Genomic DNA, 14,871 nt, shown 5'->3' on the forward strand with positions numbered 1-14,871 from the left:
GTGTGGGATAGTAATAAAATCAGCAGCATTCTTGGCTGAACCGCTAAGGTAGAGGGATGTGGAGAAGTGTCTTAAAGAGATAGCAAAGGGGGATAAGTGATTTTCGTTCCCCTTCTTTCTGGTAAAGAATATTCAGTTGAATGTCCTGGAAAGTCAGCCTGATCAGTTGACTCTCCCAAGCCTGTCTTCTTATACTTACCTTTTTTAAGGGGACATCTTTTATGCCCACTTTTTTTCATTACACTGAGCCATGGAATGTGGGACAATATAGCAAACAATTCATAGGGGAACGTGACCTGTATTGTCACTGAGGGAATACTTGCACTTTACGTTCTTTTTAGTATCTTGATAAAGGCCAAATGAATTGGCAGTGCCATTCTTAAATCTCTTCTTTCTGTTAGTGAGATTTGAAAATATCGTGGGTAACATGGAAGGCTTGGCATGTAGAGGGTGACAGTAGGATTTATTATCCAAGCTGGGGCACTTTTGAGAGTGAAAGGTGAGGATACTGTAAATTATTAGGCTAGGACAAGGGGCCCTTGGCCCCCTGGGTCATGTGGTCCTCCAGCTAGAGCTGGTCTTTGTGGTAAATTGATTTAACTTGTTTAATCATTATAATAATTCTACAAAGTAGTTATTGTTGTTATTCCCGTTTAATAACTGAGGAAGTGATGCTGGTCCAGGAACCCCTGTGTGGCACAAATGGTTAACCACTCAACTATCAACCAAAGGTGGCTGGTTCAAATCCACCCAGAGATGCCTCAGAAGAAAGGCCTGGCCATCTACTTCTGAAAAAGCAGCCATCAAAAACCCTATGGAGCACAGTCCTACTCTGCACACATGGGGTCATCATGAGCTGTAATTGACTTGAGGGCAGCTGGTTTGTTTTTTTGTTTTAGTTTGTTTTGCTATAGGGCCTTCTACAGTCTTTTGACTTCTGCAAGGCACCACACACACAGAGGCACACACGTGCACACACACATAAGCACACGCACACACACACACACAGAGGCACACACAGGTGCACACACACACACACACAGAGGCACACACACACCCCTAATTAATTTGCCAGGGTTGGGGTGAGCAGATTTCTATCAAACACATTCATTTATAAAAAATGAAAAGAGCCTTAGAAGTGTGTCAGAGAGTTCTAACATCAAAAACAGAGTAATAGCTGCTTTAAGTCTGTTTATATAGACACCAGATACTGAATTTCTCCTTTTTTTTTTTTTTTTTAAACTGGCTTTTTGAAAATTTGGACAGAAGGGTTAATAAAAGTAATAGAAAAAGAGAACTTTTAAATAGTATCGAAAATTCATATACATCAAGAAAAGAATACTTTCGTGCTTTTTTGGTGTTTCATAGATATATACATTTTTAGCCTCAAATATATTACGTGTTGAATGGAGTGGTAAAAGGGTAATTTGATCATTTTACTGGCATCACAGCGTGTACGCTTACTCTGTCTATTGTTGCACTCCCTCTCCCTCTCTGTCTCTGCCAGTCCGCTGCCCCCAGAGTTAAACTACCCTTTATTTTGGACAACACTATCACACACATGATTGAGTCAACAATTTATGGTTTTTAAAAATAGGGATTTTGTCCTCTCTTAGGTTTATTGTTTATCATAATCATCTTTCAAGTGAAAAGGCTAATTTACTCTTTCTATAGGAATATTTTAAGCTTGATTATCATAATATTTCAGCTGCCTGAAAAGGTCTAAAACGGGACATTGACCTTGAATGTTTTTCGCATTTAGCTCGTGGTGCTTAACATTCAGGAAAGAATATAACTGCAACTCATTTATTAATGTATAATCTCAAAATGTTAACTATTGCTCTAAAGACATGCCACGCAGATTACAGAAAGCTTGTAGCATACGGAAAAATGCGCTCAATGTTTTATCAGGACAGTATGTTGAAAATACAACATAACTAAAGTCAGTTTTCCCACTGGAGCTACTGTAGTTTATAATTTAATTTTTACTGACATTTCACCATGTATATTATTAGCTTGACAAAACGAAAGTGAAATAAACCTGAATTAATTAAACAGAAAGCAAATTGCTTCTATTGGTTTCCCTGTCTTTCTTTGACTCTGATTCTGCTTTTTCATTCTCACAAATATACCAGGAACGAGTTTGGTGAGCTGTGGAGATGAGGCAATTGCTCCCCAGAGAATGGGTTTTTTTATATGGACTCTGTAATTTGGGAATGGGATGGGTTTATAGAACAAGAGGTTTGTCAAAGGGAAAGATTTTTATTAGTGTTTCTGTGGAAGCGATCACTTTCAGTAGAAATAATTGCTTCTTGCCAATGGAGACAATAATTTAAATATCAAAGCCTGTGCCCTAGAAATGAAAGGCAACAGAAAATGAGGTATGATGAATTGATAGAGGTTTGGTGGTAATGTGGAATGAAGTAATCCTGCTGACTCTGAAGAAGTTTGTGTGTTCTCAGTGGAAGCAGTGTGTTCTTAAGCAGGCTGACAGCACAGTAGGAATCGTGTATACAGACGAGGAAACAAGGAACAGACGGGTGGGGCAACGTGCTCCACGTGGCAGAAGGGAGCTGGTGGCCAGGCCTCCTTGCTGCTCATTCAAGATCCTGTTCCCAGGGATGTCATTTAGGGTTTTCTTTTGGAGTAAAAGGTAGCCCTTTGTAGTAGTTTTGGCTTGCTTTTTGTAATATGATAGATTATATGTGCATGATACATAAAAGACAGCTTGGAAAATGGTTCAAAAAGTTAAACAACATTTCAAAGGTTTTCTGATCTTTCAGGAAAGAACGGTGAAGGTAGCTTACGAGGCAATTTGAAAATCTAAATTTGCTATGCCTTGTTTAGTTTTAAATATTTAACAAATGGCACATGTGAAATATAAAATCTAAATATGCTTCAACAGTAGTGTGACAACTTGAAACAGTTGAATACAGATTAGTCCTCTTTTCAGGAAAGGGAGTGGGAACTAAAAATAGCTACTAATATGCACAAATAGTAAAACTAAGCATCTCTCAGTACCTTTTAGCGACTTAAGGATTCATTGTTAAGAGTGTTTTGGGAATGGCTCTGACTAAAACGATACAATAAAAGTCTGGTGTATACAACCTACCAAAATCTACCTTTTGTTTCCACGTGAGTTTTGCTTGTTTCCATTCTGAGTCTTTCAAATAGAAATGAAGTATATTCTCTGCCCTGTTGCCTGAGGGTTAGTTGGGGCCTGAGAATGAAGTTGTTTGGATATTTGTGACCGCATTGTTTAAGGAAGAAGAGCTTGAAACTGTGCAAAGACTGAGGGCCGGATGCATAAACTGATATTAACTAATTTATTAATATTCTTCATGAAACTGTCCTAAGAGTTTTCTTTTGTTTGGTTCTGTTTTTCCTGCCTTCGGTAGACTCCTTGTGGTAAGATTGTGAAGTGTATAGACTGATTAGCAATTTGTGTTTATTCTAGATTGGTTACCTAGTTCCCCACCCCCCCCCCCAAAATTCTTTGTAGTTATGATTCTTACAGGTTCAAGTTCAATATTACTCATGGTGTGTTTGTTTCTTGTGGTCATCCACTCCTTTCTCCTTCAAGGAGGGAAAATCTCAGTGACTAGAGAAGGTTCTTGAGATGACTGAGCTGTGGGTTTATAAAATATTCTGGAAGCTGTCCCGGAAGTTTAGTGCAGTAGATATTATTTTAAATTTTAAATTGGTTAAACTGGATTCAAGACAGTAGGTGTAATCTTAGGTCCTTGACTTGTAGAGGTGACATTTTGATCCCAAGGGAAAATTACACATCCCTACAAACCGAGTGCACTTCTGGTCATTCAGAAAGCATCTAGTTCAAGAACACTGCACCTTTTGTAGATGAAATATGGTTAGTGAAAGATCAGTGGGGACTACCGTATGTGTGTTTGTACACATTTCTCTGTGAGCACAGAAAAAAGAAAGATTTATACATGAATATGAATCTCAATCGGTTTTAAAAAATACGGGAAAGAACCTGTATGGTTCATCACGAGGACAAGTAAGTAGCCACAGGAAAATAAGACAATTCTACAAGATAGAAGGTACCTCTTAGAAAACCGGGTAGCTTAAAGCCCAGCGGTAAATAACGGGCTACAAAGCTTGTCTTTAAAAAGCCATTTCAAAGGTGTAGTAAGCACGGTCACAGCACGACAACACAGTACACCATTCTGCAGTCTGCACAGGTGTGAGGTCTGGGTGCTTTTAGTAGGTTAAGATGTGTTGAGATGTGTGTGTGTGTGTGTGTGTGTGTGTGTGTGTATATATATTTAAGAACTGTCCCTGGGCAAAATAAGAAGGAACCTTTTTTTGGGGGGGGGGCGTATATCTTTAAAAATATGTACAGTGGAATCTATTAATAACCTTGGGAATTTCGGTTTTATTCAGAAAGCAAGATAGTAATCATTGGAACCAGAGGTGCTTTTCTCTGTCTTTCTAAGGCAGTTTTAGCTGCCGCAATTCTTTTGTTGTATTTCAGAAAAATCATGTTTCTTTTTCAAAATGCCCTTTTTTATTTATATTTTAATTGTAAAAAGATTACATGTCTCATTTTAGATTGAATAGACCCATCTTTTTCCCCCTTTGGTGTCTGCAGAATGCTTGGATTTTCTTCTACATCTCAAAGCTCTTTTAATTCACTGCTCACAACCAAATTTACATCTTAATTGCAGAGTTCACATTTAACAATATAGACAGCATAATGCTACTGGTAATTAAGCTTTTACTACCTGCTTTTATCCAGTATTCTCAGGCACAGTTTTTGCTATGTGAGTTCTGATCTAGAAACTTGTATGAATTTAGACCAGAAATATAAGGAATCGGGCCCATGTCTTAAAAAAAAAAAAATGTGGTTAAAGACATGGCAGGCAAATTGCTTTTTTCTTGGGGAGGGGGACAAAATCTGCCTTTATTTTTATATTCTGAATTTTAACTTGGCTGTTTCATTTTTTTTTTTTTTAGCACCTAAAAAATTTGTGAGGGTATGTTGAGTTGAGGTCTTATTTAGTGAATTTAACACATTGAATATCTGAACCAATTTATTTTGACCTGGAAGATCATGCTATTTATATCATGGAAGGCTTAAGATGTAAAAGGTTGGTAAGCTGTAGAATTGAATTATTTCAGAATTGTGGGTCTTCCATTCTCCATAAAGTAGCAGTTTTGTGTGTGTGTGTGTGTGCCATAAATAGCTGGTTATCTATTCCAATGTATATTTCCTGGAATTAAAAAAAAAGTTTAAATTAAGACCTAAGCAAATGCTGTAATGAAATTAAACATAAGCTGCTGGAGGAGGGAAAACACTTCTTACATATTCTTTTATTTTTCAACACTTTGAATTGAAAATTCTTAGTTTTATAAATTATTATCTGTTTGAAACTAGTTTTTATAGTGATCTGACTGCGTGATGATTTACAAAACCTATTTTTTTTTTTTTATCTGGGTTAATTGTTTAAAGCCTGTAAGGTGTGTTAATTAAGAGAGACAAATATGTATACTGCCTTTGATTCGAAAGCTGAGTGTATCTGTATCGGTCTCCCAGTTTGGAAGCATGTACTGAAATAAATACGTAACCAACAACACTTTCAGTGCAGTGTTTAGTAATGCTTAACCTTCAAAATGCAGTCCTTATTGTGTTAAAATTCATTGAGATGGATTTAATACACTATTTACCCTATAGCCCTCTGTCTCCCACCCCTGAAACTGGGGAAGCCGATTTGCCCTGCGGTTGTTTACCTTCGTTTTGAGAAGCTACGCACTGTCTAAATGTAGAGACAGTAGCAGGTAGAGAAATACTTACACATCTAATCTACGTAGGCATTCTCTTAAATTGTGCTGATACCCTACTTCCTCTTCTGTCCTTGTGTAAAACTGCATTCCGCCTCAAAGCTGAGGACCCCGGTTCCCGTGGCCGAGCCATTGAGAATAAGGTCTTTGATTTCTCAAACGCCCAGCATCTATCAGGGGAAGAGGAAGAGACACGGTGACAAAAACATGCGCCAGGACGGCACTAAGTAAGAAGCAGCCCACAGGGTAATAAACAGACAACGGCAGGACAAACTTGATTCTCTACCTTCCGCAGAGTCCTTTCCCAAATTAACTCAGTCTGCGTGAGTTCTTCTTTTCAAGGCAAAGTAGGTCTGAGGTTAGAAACCAAACACAGATTTCTCCAGTGCTTAGAGACCTAAGTTAGTTATGCCGCTTTTGTAGCTTCCCAGGAGGAAAAAGAAAAAGAAAAAGAGCACGGCCACTGGCTCCAGGGAGCGCGCAAAGCTGGCGCGCCCTGGCGCTCCTCGGCCCACCCTCCTGGCCGCCCTCTGGCCGCTCTGCACCCAGCCTACCTGCCTGGCTGCGCTCGCTGGGTGCAGCCTCCCAGCGCCTCCCTCCTGATTGGGCAGCGGCCCCCCAATCGGCGGCGCGCCTGGGCCGGGGGGACTGCATATGTAAAGCCTTACTTCATATTAATAAGCTCCAATCGGGGCTTTAAGTCCTTGATTAGGAGAGTGTGAGCGCTTTGGTCCCAACTGGCTGTGCCTATAGGCTTGTCACTAGGAGAACATTTGTGTTAATTGCACTGTGCTGTGCCAAGGAAACTTTGATTTATAGCTGGGGTGCACAAATAATGGTTGCCGGTCGCACATGGATTCGGTAGAACTTTGCCTTCCTGAATCTTTTTCCCTGCACTACGAGGAAGAGTAGGTACCTTTTCTTTCTTTCCTTTTTAAAACTCGGCGTGGGGGTGCGTGTGTGGGGGGCGGGGGGGACAGAAGGTATCTTTTGCACCCTGATTCAGGTACGGCCCTGGGTATTTTGTGCGCACGAGGGCTTGTTGGTGTCTGTCTTGTGCCTTTTGTGCGGAGGGTGATCTCCTAAATCAGTAAGTCGAGAATTGTTCTCTGACTGCACTGTTACCTTTGAGGCAGAGCTCAGTGACTGTCAGGAAAACAGCTGTGTGACAGTCACTTCTTATTCAGGTGCTAAGAATAGGCACTTGGTACACATGCTTAGTGAACTGTTAAAATGCATCTTTTACTAGGACCCATTTTCCTCAGGAAAGATGTTTTAAAATACAATATTCAAAATGATTTATACTATTGAGTGCCTCTATGTGTTTGCAGTTTGACAGATATTTTCAGCTCCCTGTCATTTCTTACCCTGCAGAGTTAGAGGCAGAATTGCACATTTACTAATTCTCCTTCAGAGGGCAATTTAAAAACTAGCCCTTTGCAATCCAGGGCTAGAATAATGCTATTTGCATGGTTAGCGTTAAGTCAGCACTGAACTGACAAATCAGTCCATTAAGTAACATGAGATTTTCACACATTATAAATATTTAAGGGGGGGGTACTAAAAAAGAAACAGTACTGACTTTTACAATTTCCCTTTAAATAGACAATGCTGAGATTGTGGATGTATTTGTGCACCGTGTCCAGAAAATACAGAAAAGTACTTTGGTTCTTACGTGCAGTTTATATTTTTGAACATCTTTATGCACAAGGAAATACATACTTAGATTCCTAAAGGTGGAGGGAAGCGAGTGAGGGCTTGGAGGAGTAAATAAGGCATTCTTGTGTAAATGAGTAGGTCGTAAACTTAATTTCAGCCCACTGTTAAGATAAAATACTAGTATATCACCGTAGCTGTCACTGATTCATCTCTCTTTCTGTTGAGTCAGTTATATTGCTTTCACATTACAGTAGTGCTGGCTGTTATAATTCTGGAACGGGTGCTCTTGGCAAACATTTCTCTCCATAGATTATGGAGAAAATATAAAACTCGAGACGGTGAGGCGGTGCATTATAGGTAGATGTCCACTGGCTGTCCTTAATGACTGCATTTTGCTTGGCTTTGTAATTAAGATGAAAAGTGACTTGCAATCTCAGTGGCCGCTTATGGGTGTATGTGAGTGTATGTATGTGTGTACACACACGTACTCTTGCACACACAGACACACACACACTCACACAGGATATTAGTCAAGAGATAGACTTAAGAGGAACTGCAAGATTGTAAAGCTGTGCTTGCATCAGTTCCCAAACACTCAAGGGAAGAGAGAGGCTTAAAATGTGTGAAAATGAAAACGAAAAATAAATAAAGGTAGGACTGCCCACTCAAGTGTAGTTTAAAGGTTGGTGCACCTGGGGCTGAAGAACTGGGAGAGTTTGAAGGTCCTCATGTCAGGAAAATGCATTCATCTACGCTCACCCAGATTCTGAACTTTCTCTCATAAATAAACAAAACAAACTTTTAAAATCCTCCAGAGGTTTCATTTTAAAGTAGTTCCTTTGAATTTAACTTCTTATAGCTAATTTGAATAATTAGATAAGCCTCTTAAAGTAGGTGCATTTAAATGAAATCAGGACACATGTCCTTTTGGCTTTGGCGCAAGATTCAAACTAGCTTTCTTTTTGGCTCAATTAAAAGTCATCTTAAAAAAAAAAATCAGATTTATTGTCTGGCTGCAGTTTTGATGGTTATGTGGTTCACTGGACAGACAGAAAGATCTAATGCTAAGCAACGCATCTGCCTCTCTGTCTCAATTAATAAACCACAGACTTTATACATGCTGTGAATATTCAGAGTAATTGTACTGGGTTAAGCCCCGTCACGTGTGTGTATACACAGAAATGAAACCAGAGTTATGCAGTTCCAGTGGAAAATACAATTTCTGCTTTGGAGGCTGTTCAAAAGATTGGTACAATTTATTGACCACCATTAGGGAAGTCTAAAATGTTAACCTATCACTGTGTATTTTTTTTAGGAAATGAGCCAGCATATTAAAGAACATAATACTTGAAAGCTTGTTTCACATTTAGGAGCAGCACTAGCTGATAGCATAAATAGATGAAAATAATATATCTGCTCATTTTGACATATGTGTCAGTCTAATCATTCTAAATGAGTGTGCTCATCACATGAATCCCTTTCAACCTCTGATTAAAATGTAACATTGACTACAGGATTACAGAGCAGACTTAATTTTACTGACTGTTTTAACAGTTGTCACAGCTGTTGGAAGAAGGAAAGGCAATTGAAACACTCCAAAACAGGCAAGACAAGGAGAGAACAGTTTAAGAAATTTTAGCCTGATCATTGAAATCCAGATGCTGAAAATTAAACAGATTTGTGTTTTAATATTGCCGCTTGGCACTACGCAAGTTTTATTTTGTATGATCCGCTCTCTTTGCTTCAGGATTTTGATTTCTTGTCTGCCTCATCTCTCCTTATTAAAAGCTAAACTAAAGTGAGATGTAACTCTCAAAAAGTAATACTTACGTCTCAAAATACAGGGAATAAAAATAGGCAGAAAAGAAAAATGTATACAGTAACAACAGCAAAAGCCCAAATCAGAGTGGATACTATCTTTTTAAGGAAAGATAGGGGGGTGATAATATCTGAGAACCATGAACCAATACTTTAAGATTATTTTTCTAAGAAGGAATACTTAAAGTCCAGACTTGGAGCCCATATTTCTTGTCTTCGTGTTTCTTCTCAGTAAATCTTTTGAAAACACCTGCAGCCTTAAAGGTAGGTGGTGTAGGTGGGGCTTTCCCATGATTTCTTTGTAAATTGCTAGCAGTGACAAGCAGCTGCACTTAGGGGCCAGTGTTCTGGAGCTGTAGAGTCTCGCAACCTTGCCCATCATATCACTAAAGTGAACGGACTAATTCCATTTTTCTTTAAAAATCAAATAACAATTGTACATGTCTCAAACTATATAGAGTTGAGATAACCAGACTCTGTGTTATGTAACATAAGATTTGCTCCTTGAAATATGCACAAAAAAAAGTGTCCCTAAGTTAATGGCATGAATGTTGAATGGGGGTGGTAAGCAAACGAGGGGCACCCCGAGTTTTGCTAGCTCTTTGTGTCAGTGTATTTATGTATTACCCTGTATATGTTTGGTGATAAGTTTTAAAAATCCTCTTTTTGCAGAAAGGGCTGGAAAACAGCTTTCTTTTTCCTGGGCAGAGGCAAGGGCAGTGGTGTTGGCTGGTTCTTCTGGGGATGGTTTCTCATCTTAGCATGTTTACGGCACTGCTGCTTTATTTACTGAGCTCGTGTGTTGCAGCGGTAATTAACCCATGTTATTAGGAAAAGCCCTTGTGGATATCCATTAATTCTCTTGCATGGATGATCGTTTTTTCCAGGGCTTTTTCCCCCAATAAGGTATCATTGTTCTTTTTTTTTTTTTTTTAATTCTGTATTGACAGCCCCTGATATATTTCTTTGATTTAATCTGACCTGTAATATATATTGGCTATTTTATGAAGAATGGTAATTGTGATTCAGCTTTTAAAAATGCTAATAGAAGCAGAAGAAAAGATTTTTGTTGTTCTTTTTAAAGTGAAAAAAGAAAAGAAATTAAGGTTTAAAAATAAAATAATGCAGGAGATCAGTTTTAACTCCAAAATTACCAGATCTTAGGATTTCTGCTTAGTGTCTTTGAATCTGGGTTTGACTCACTTAATAACACTTTAGGCTTTTTTGTGTGAAATATTGAGCCAGCAGAAAAAATACTTGGGCTTCCTGTGCTGGAAAAAGATAAGGACCATCTCATCAACTGGGCCATACTTTTGCAATTAATTTTAGCTACATGATGCTATTCATCAAAGAGGGCAGGCAACTTCTCTGTGATTCTTTTAACAATACTTTCACAGTACCTCACTCCGGCAAAAACTACAGACAAAGAAAAGACCATTCTTTTTGAAGGTAGGCATAAAGTCCAATATCAAGTCCGTATCCATTGTGGAAAATCCCTCCACATTCATTTTAGCATATTGACTAAACAACAACAACAACAAATCTGTTTTACTGGTAAAGGAATGTTAAGCATGGAAGGTTTTTGCTTGTAGTATTTCTTAGAATAAATTAAAAAATCTGGGCTTATGATCAGTACTTTGTCATGCAATTGGCAGTTAATAGCAGTGATTTCTATTAGACCAATTAATATTAAATACACTTTTCAGATTCGCCTGCCAAGCCCTGAAAAATTTGAGGAGAGCATTTGAAGTATCTCAATGGAAGTTTAAAGTCAAGGCGGCAGATAAGCTTTACTGTGAATTTTGCTTCATAGCAAATTCATGGACGAAACAATACAATGTTGATCTGTTTTAAGTGCCTCTGAGCTCCAGCCCTCGCCAGCCAGCTCTCTGGAGAAAATGTGTGATTACACTGGCCCAGTTTGTTCAGTTTTTATCTCTTTTACATCCACTGGCCTTGTATTAAATTGTCATTGTCCTAAAGCACATGAGATAGAAATGAATTGCAGCTCTCTACATTCCCTGACAGTGAAATATTTAGCCTCTCTTTCTCCAATCATACTTGCGTGTGTATTTGATAGTGCAGGGATGGCACCAAGCATGTCTGCCGCTTGACGCTCTTCTTGCTACGTTTTGTATGTTTTGTCTTGGTTATTATTCTCATAGCCATGCCCGTGTGGCTATGCATGGTTTGTACAGGTGCAAGTAAATAGATACACATATGTTACTTTAAAATAAATAGATACACATACGATACTTTAAAATTCAAAGCAGTTGACAGATGCACACCTGTGTGTGTATGTGTGCGTGTGTGTGGTATGCATGTGATATATGTATATATATCAGAAGAGGTATGTATGGAGAACGTAGGTGTGCTGCTAAGAGTGCTCATGTACATTTTTATAGCAAAATGAATCTCAAACATTTTCCTAATTAGTAATTTGCCAGGTATTCGCAAGGCATGATTTTAACCTGAAATTAGTATTTCAGATATTAACCAGATCTGGTTTTGAGCTTAATAGGTTTAACCACTATATAATAGACAGGTAACAGGTAACCTGTTAAGTAAATTTGTTTCTGATAAAAAATTAATTATTATCGTTCATAAATTAAATATCTGGTAATCATAAATATTCTGTAAAATAAAGAAATAAACTACTGATATTAAATGCATAATTTAATGATTTGGGCCCACATCCAAGAAACAATTTTGAATTAGCCTTGGCTACATTCTTCTCTTGTACAGTCAGAGCTGATAAATATATCTTAATGTAAAACATGGTAGCTTTCAAATAAATGCAAAATATGAATTTCATTTATTTGCACTACATAAATGTCATTTGCTTTTTTTGCTAACAGCAAATGCCTATAATTAACAAATATTTTTTTCTATAAAGTACATCTTATATTTGAGAATTACTTAATTGTATTCTAAGAGGTGAATTTAGGTCTGTTTAGTAATTCTGAATGAATGTTGAAAGAAAACACTTATCCAAGGGTTATTTCTATTCTAATTCTTGTTCTAATTCCTATTCTTGTTTAAATTTCTAAAAATACTTTTCCTACCTTTATTTGTTTGTAGACACTTTAACAACATTTTTTGTTATTGTGATTTAAAAAAAAAAAATCCTGCTAACTGTTTCTTTATGCCAATCCACCAGATCAAAGTTAACTCTTTCATTTTCTCAGGGCTGTAAGCGACAACATTTTGCTTTTGAAGGATTCACCTGGCAGTTTGTTCTTGTTTCGAGTTCATTTTGGACTTACACTTTCTAAGGTTTAGGAAGCCTCTAATAATAAAAAATAATTTCCATTCAGATTTTAGCAAACACATCTTTCCTGCCCACTTTTTCTTTCTAGAAATGCCAAGTGTTTCTTTCTGTCTGATTTGGATGATATTTCTCAGTATTTTTCAAGTGCATTTTTTTAATCAGTTATCCAAAGCCATTAAGTTGAGAGATTTTCATTTTTGTGTGTGTTGTATATGTGTGTGTGTGTACATACATACACCTCCCCCTTTTAACTTCTATATGTATTTTAAAAGGTTTAGAGGAAACTTACTTTTTATGTTTTGATTCCTTCGAATGCTATGCCGTCTTGGATTTGTGACTATGTGCATATATTTGGAAGGGAACTCGTTAAGGCAAAGCAATAAGAGAAGCTACAGTTTTACGGAAAATGGCTTTTCACTGGTCAGTTAAAGGCCATTTGCAGCACTGGCGTAGATCTGTATGTGCATTTGAATGTAGAGAGATGGCATGCAACACTGACTATCAGAAACACAACCTATGGGCGTAAGGAATCCTTTCGCAGAACATAATGATTGAAAACACTAGCTTTTGGCATTTAAATGCTTATTAAGGCATTAGACTCATGGGGAGACCACCTAAGGACTAGATTACATTCTAAAAAAGAACTTAAAGGTACATTTATATTTTAATTATAAAAGTCCGTCTTTGTCCTGTACATTCCTCTGCCTTTTCATGTCCCTGTGAGTGAAACAAAATTGCATACACCCTTTTCATCATTTTGATTGGAAGTGCGCACTATGTGTAATATGCTTTGGCAGCACTTACTGGCCAAAGAAAACAAATTAATATGGGGCACACTGAGGGCTGTCAGGCATATCACAGACGTGTCAATTTAACTTTGCTTCATCATACACCTTCTCTGCAAACAGTTGGTTAAGATGGTACTAAATAAAAGGGAAAAAAATAAAAGGGAAGCTACCGATAAATTCCCATATCATACCAGAGATTGATGGCTAGCATAAGTGTGATGAAAACCAGCTTGCTTGCTTACTTCTTTTTAAAACTCTTAACTGTAGGAATCCAGATGGCATGATTGAGATTTAAAAAAGCATCTAACTTAAGTTCATTCACATCTGTCTGCTACCTTAAAGGTACAATAGAATGAAAAAAAAAAAAAAAGTCTCTGAAATGATGAACTTGAGTTGATCTCATGTGTGAAGTAAATACTTCGGTGAAGATGTGGGCAATCCACTTTGAACAGGGCACCTTTCTTTTTGTTGCAATTTGCATTCCTTTTCTGGGGGAAAAAATCCCTGTGCTTTCTTTTGTCTGGTTTATTCATTTTGCCAAAACTGAAATTTAAAAAAAGTAAATTGAGAACTCATGCACAGAAAATAGGCAGAAGCACACTATTTTTTTTTTTTTTCTCCCTACAATCAGACTACCTTTGTACATGGTAATTTCTTTTTCATTTACTCTAGGAAGATTTTGCTAATGTTTAATGGCTGTTGAGAATTTAAACAAAAACAAAGAAGCTGTTAAATAAATATATTTACTTTCCTTTTAATACTCACAATGTGAGTTAAAATGTTTTAAAGGTGTACTTTTTAAGGCGGTTAATATGTAACACTATTTATAACAAATTATTTCCTTTTGAAAAGAATAGTAAAAGCGTATTAATCATATCTAAAATTAGCCTCTGAATCAGCAAAAACAGGTAATATGAAAAATGATAGAGACTGAGGGAAAAAATTAAGGGAAAAAAATTCAAGTGTGAGGTTGTCCAACTGATTGTCTTTTGCCTTCCATAATTCAAAACCGTCGTAGTACGTTCACTTCTCCAAAAATGTAAGACGATCATGGTACATTGTATTCATTTTTCCATAACTGAAGGAATACTCTGCCAATGCTTTCTTCCCAGCTATTAAACTATTAAAACAGATCCAATCTTTTGGAGGAACAGTGTATCCTTAACCAACTATTCATGACCAAGGAAAGGGGAAGATATATATGGTTGATGAGAACTGTGTCCTTTCTCTATAAGAAAGTGGCTGTGTACAGTTGGTTTTGGGTACTAAGAAATGACAGAAGCATCACTGTTATGCACAGACTTGAATGGCACCTGCCTCATCAGTCATGGTACTATAGTGTCACAGATAGAAAAGCAACTGTCAGCTAAATTGTACTATACTACACACTTTGCTAATTCACCTTATTGTTCTATATATCCAGGGGAAGCCTCCTTCTGTTCTTGGAGTCTAGACAGAAGTAGGAGTTGGGCTCAGGTGGTAGTGTGTGGTTGCCTTTTTCTGTTCTCTCCTAGCCATTTAGCAAAGGGAGTT

General features: G+C 37.5%; 1 protein-coding gene across 1 annotated transcript in view; it reads left to right on the forward strand.

Annotated features, from left to right (window-relative positions):
• The first annotated feature begins 6,585 nt into the window (after positions 1–6,585).
• Positions 6,586–14,871, forward strand: part of ESRRG (estrogen related receptor gamma) — a 244,082-nt gene continuing 235,796 nt past the window's right edge. Inside the window, exon 1 of the mRNA XM_010599408.3 lies at positions 6,586–6,710. Within this exon, the coding sequence (XP_010597710.1) occupies positions 6,655–6,710 (56 nt within the window). The 5' untranslated portion in view covers positions 6,586–6,654. The remainder of the gene's footprint in view (positions 6,711–14,871) is intronic.

Source organism: Loxodonta africana, chromosome 25, assembly GCF_030014295.1.
Source record: "Loxodonta africana isolate mLoxAfr1 chromosome 25, mLoxAfr1.hap2, whole genome shotgun sequence".
Lineage (NCBI taxonomy): Eukaryota > Metazoa > Chordata > Mammalia > Proboscidea > Elephantidae > Loxodonta > Loxodonta africana.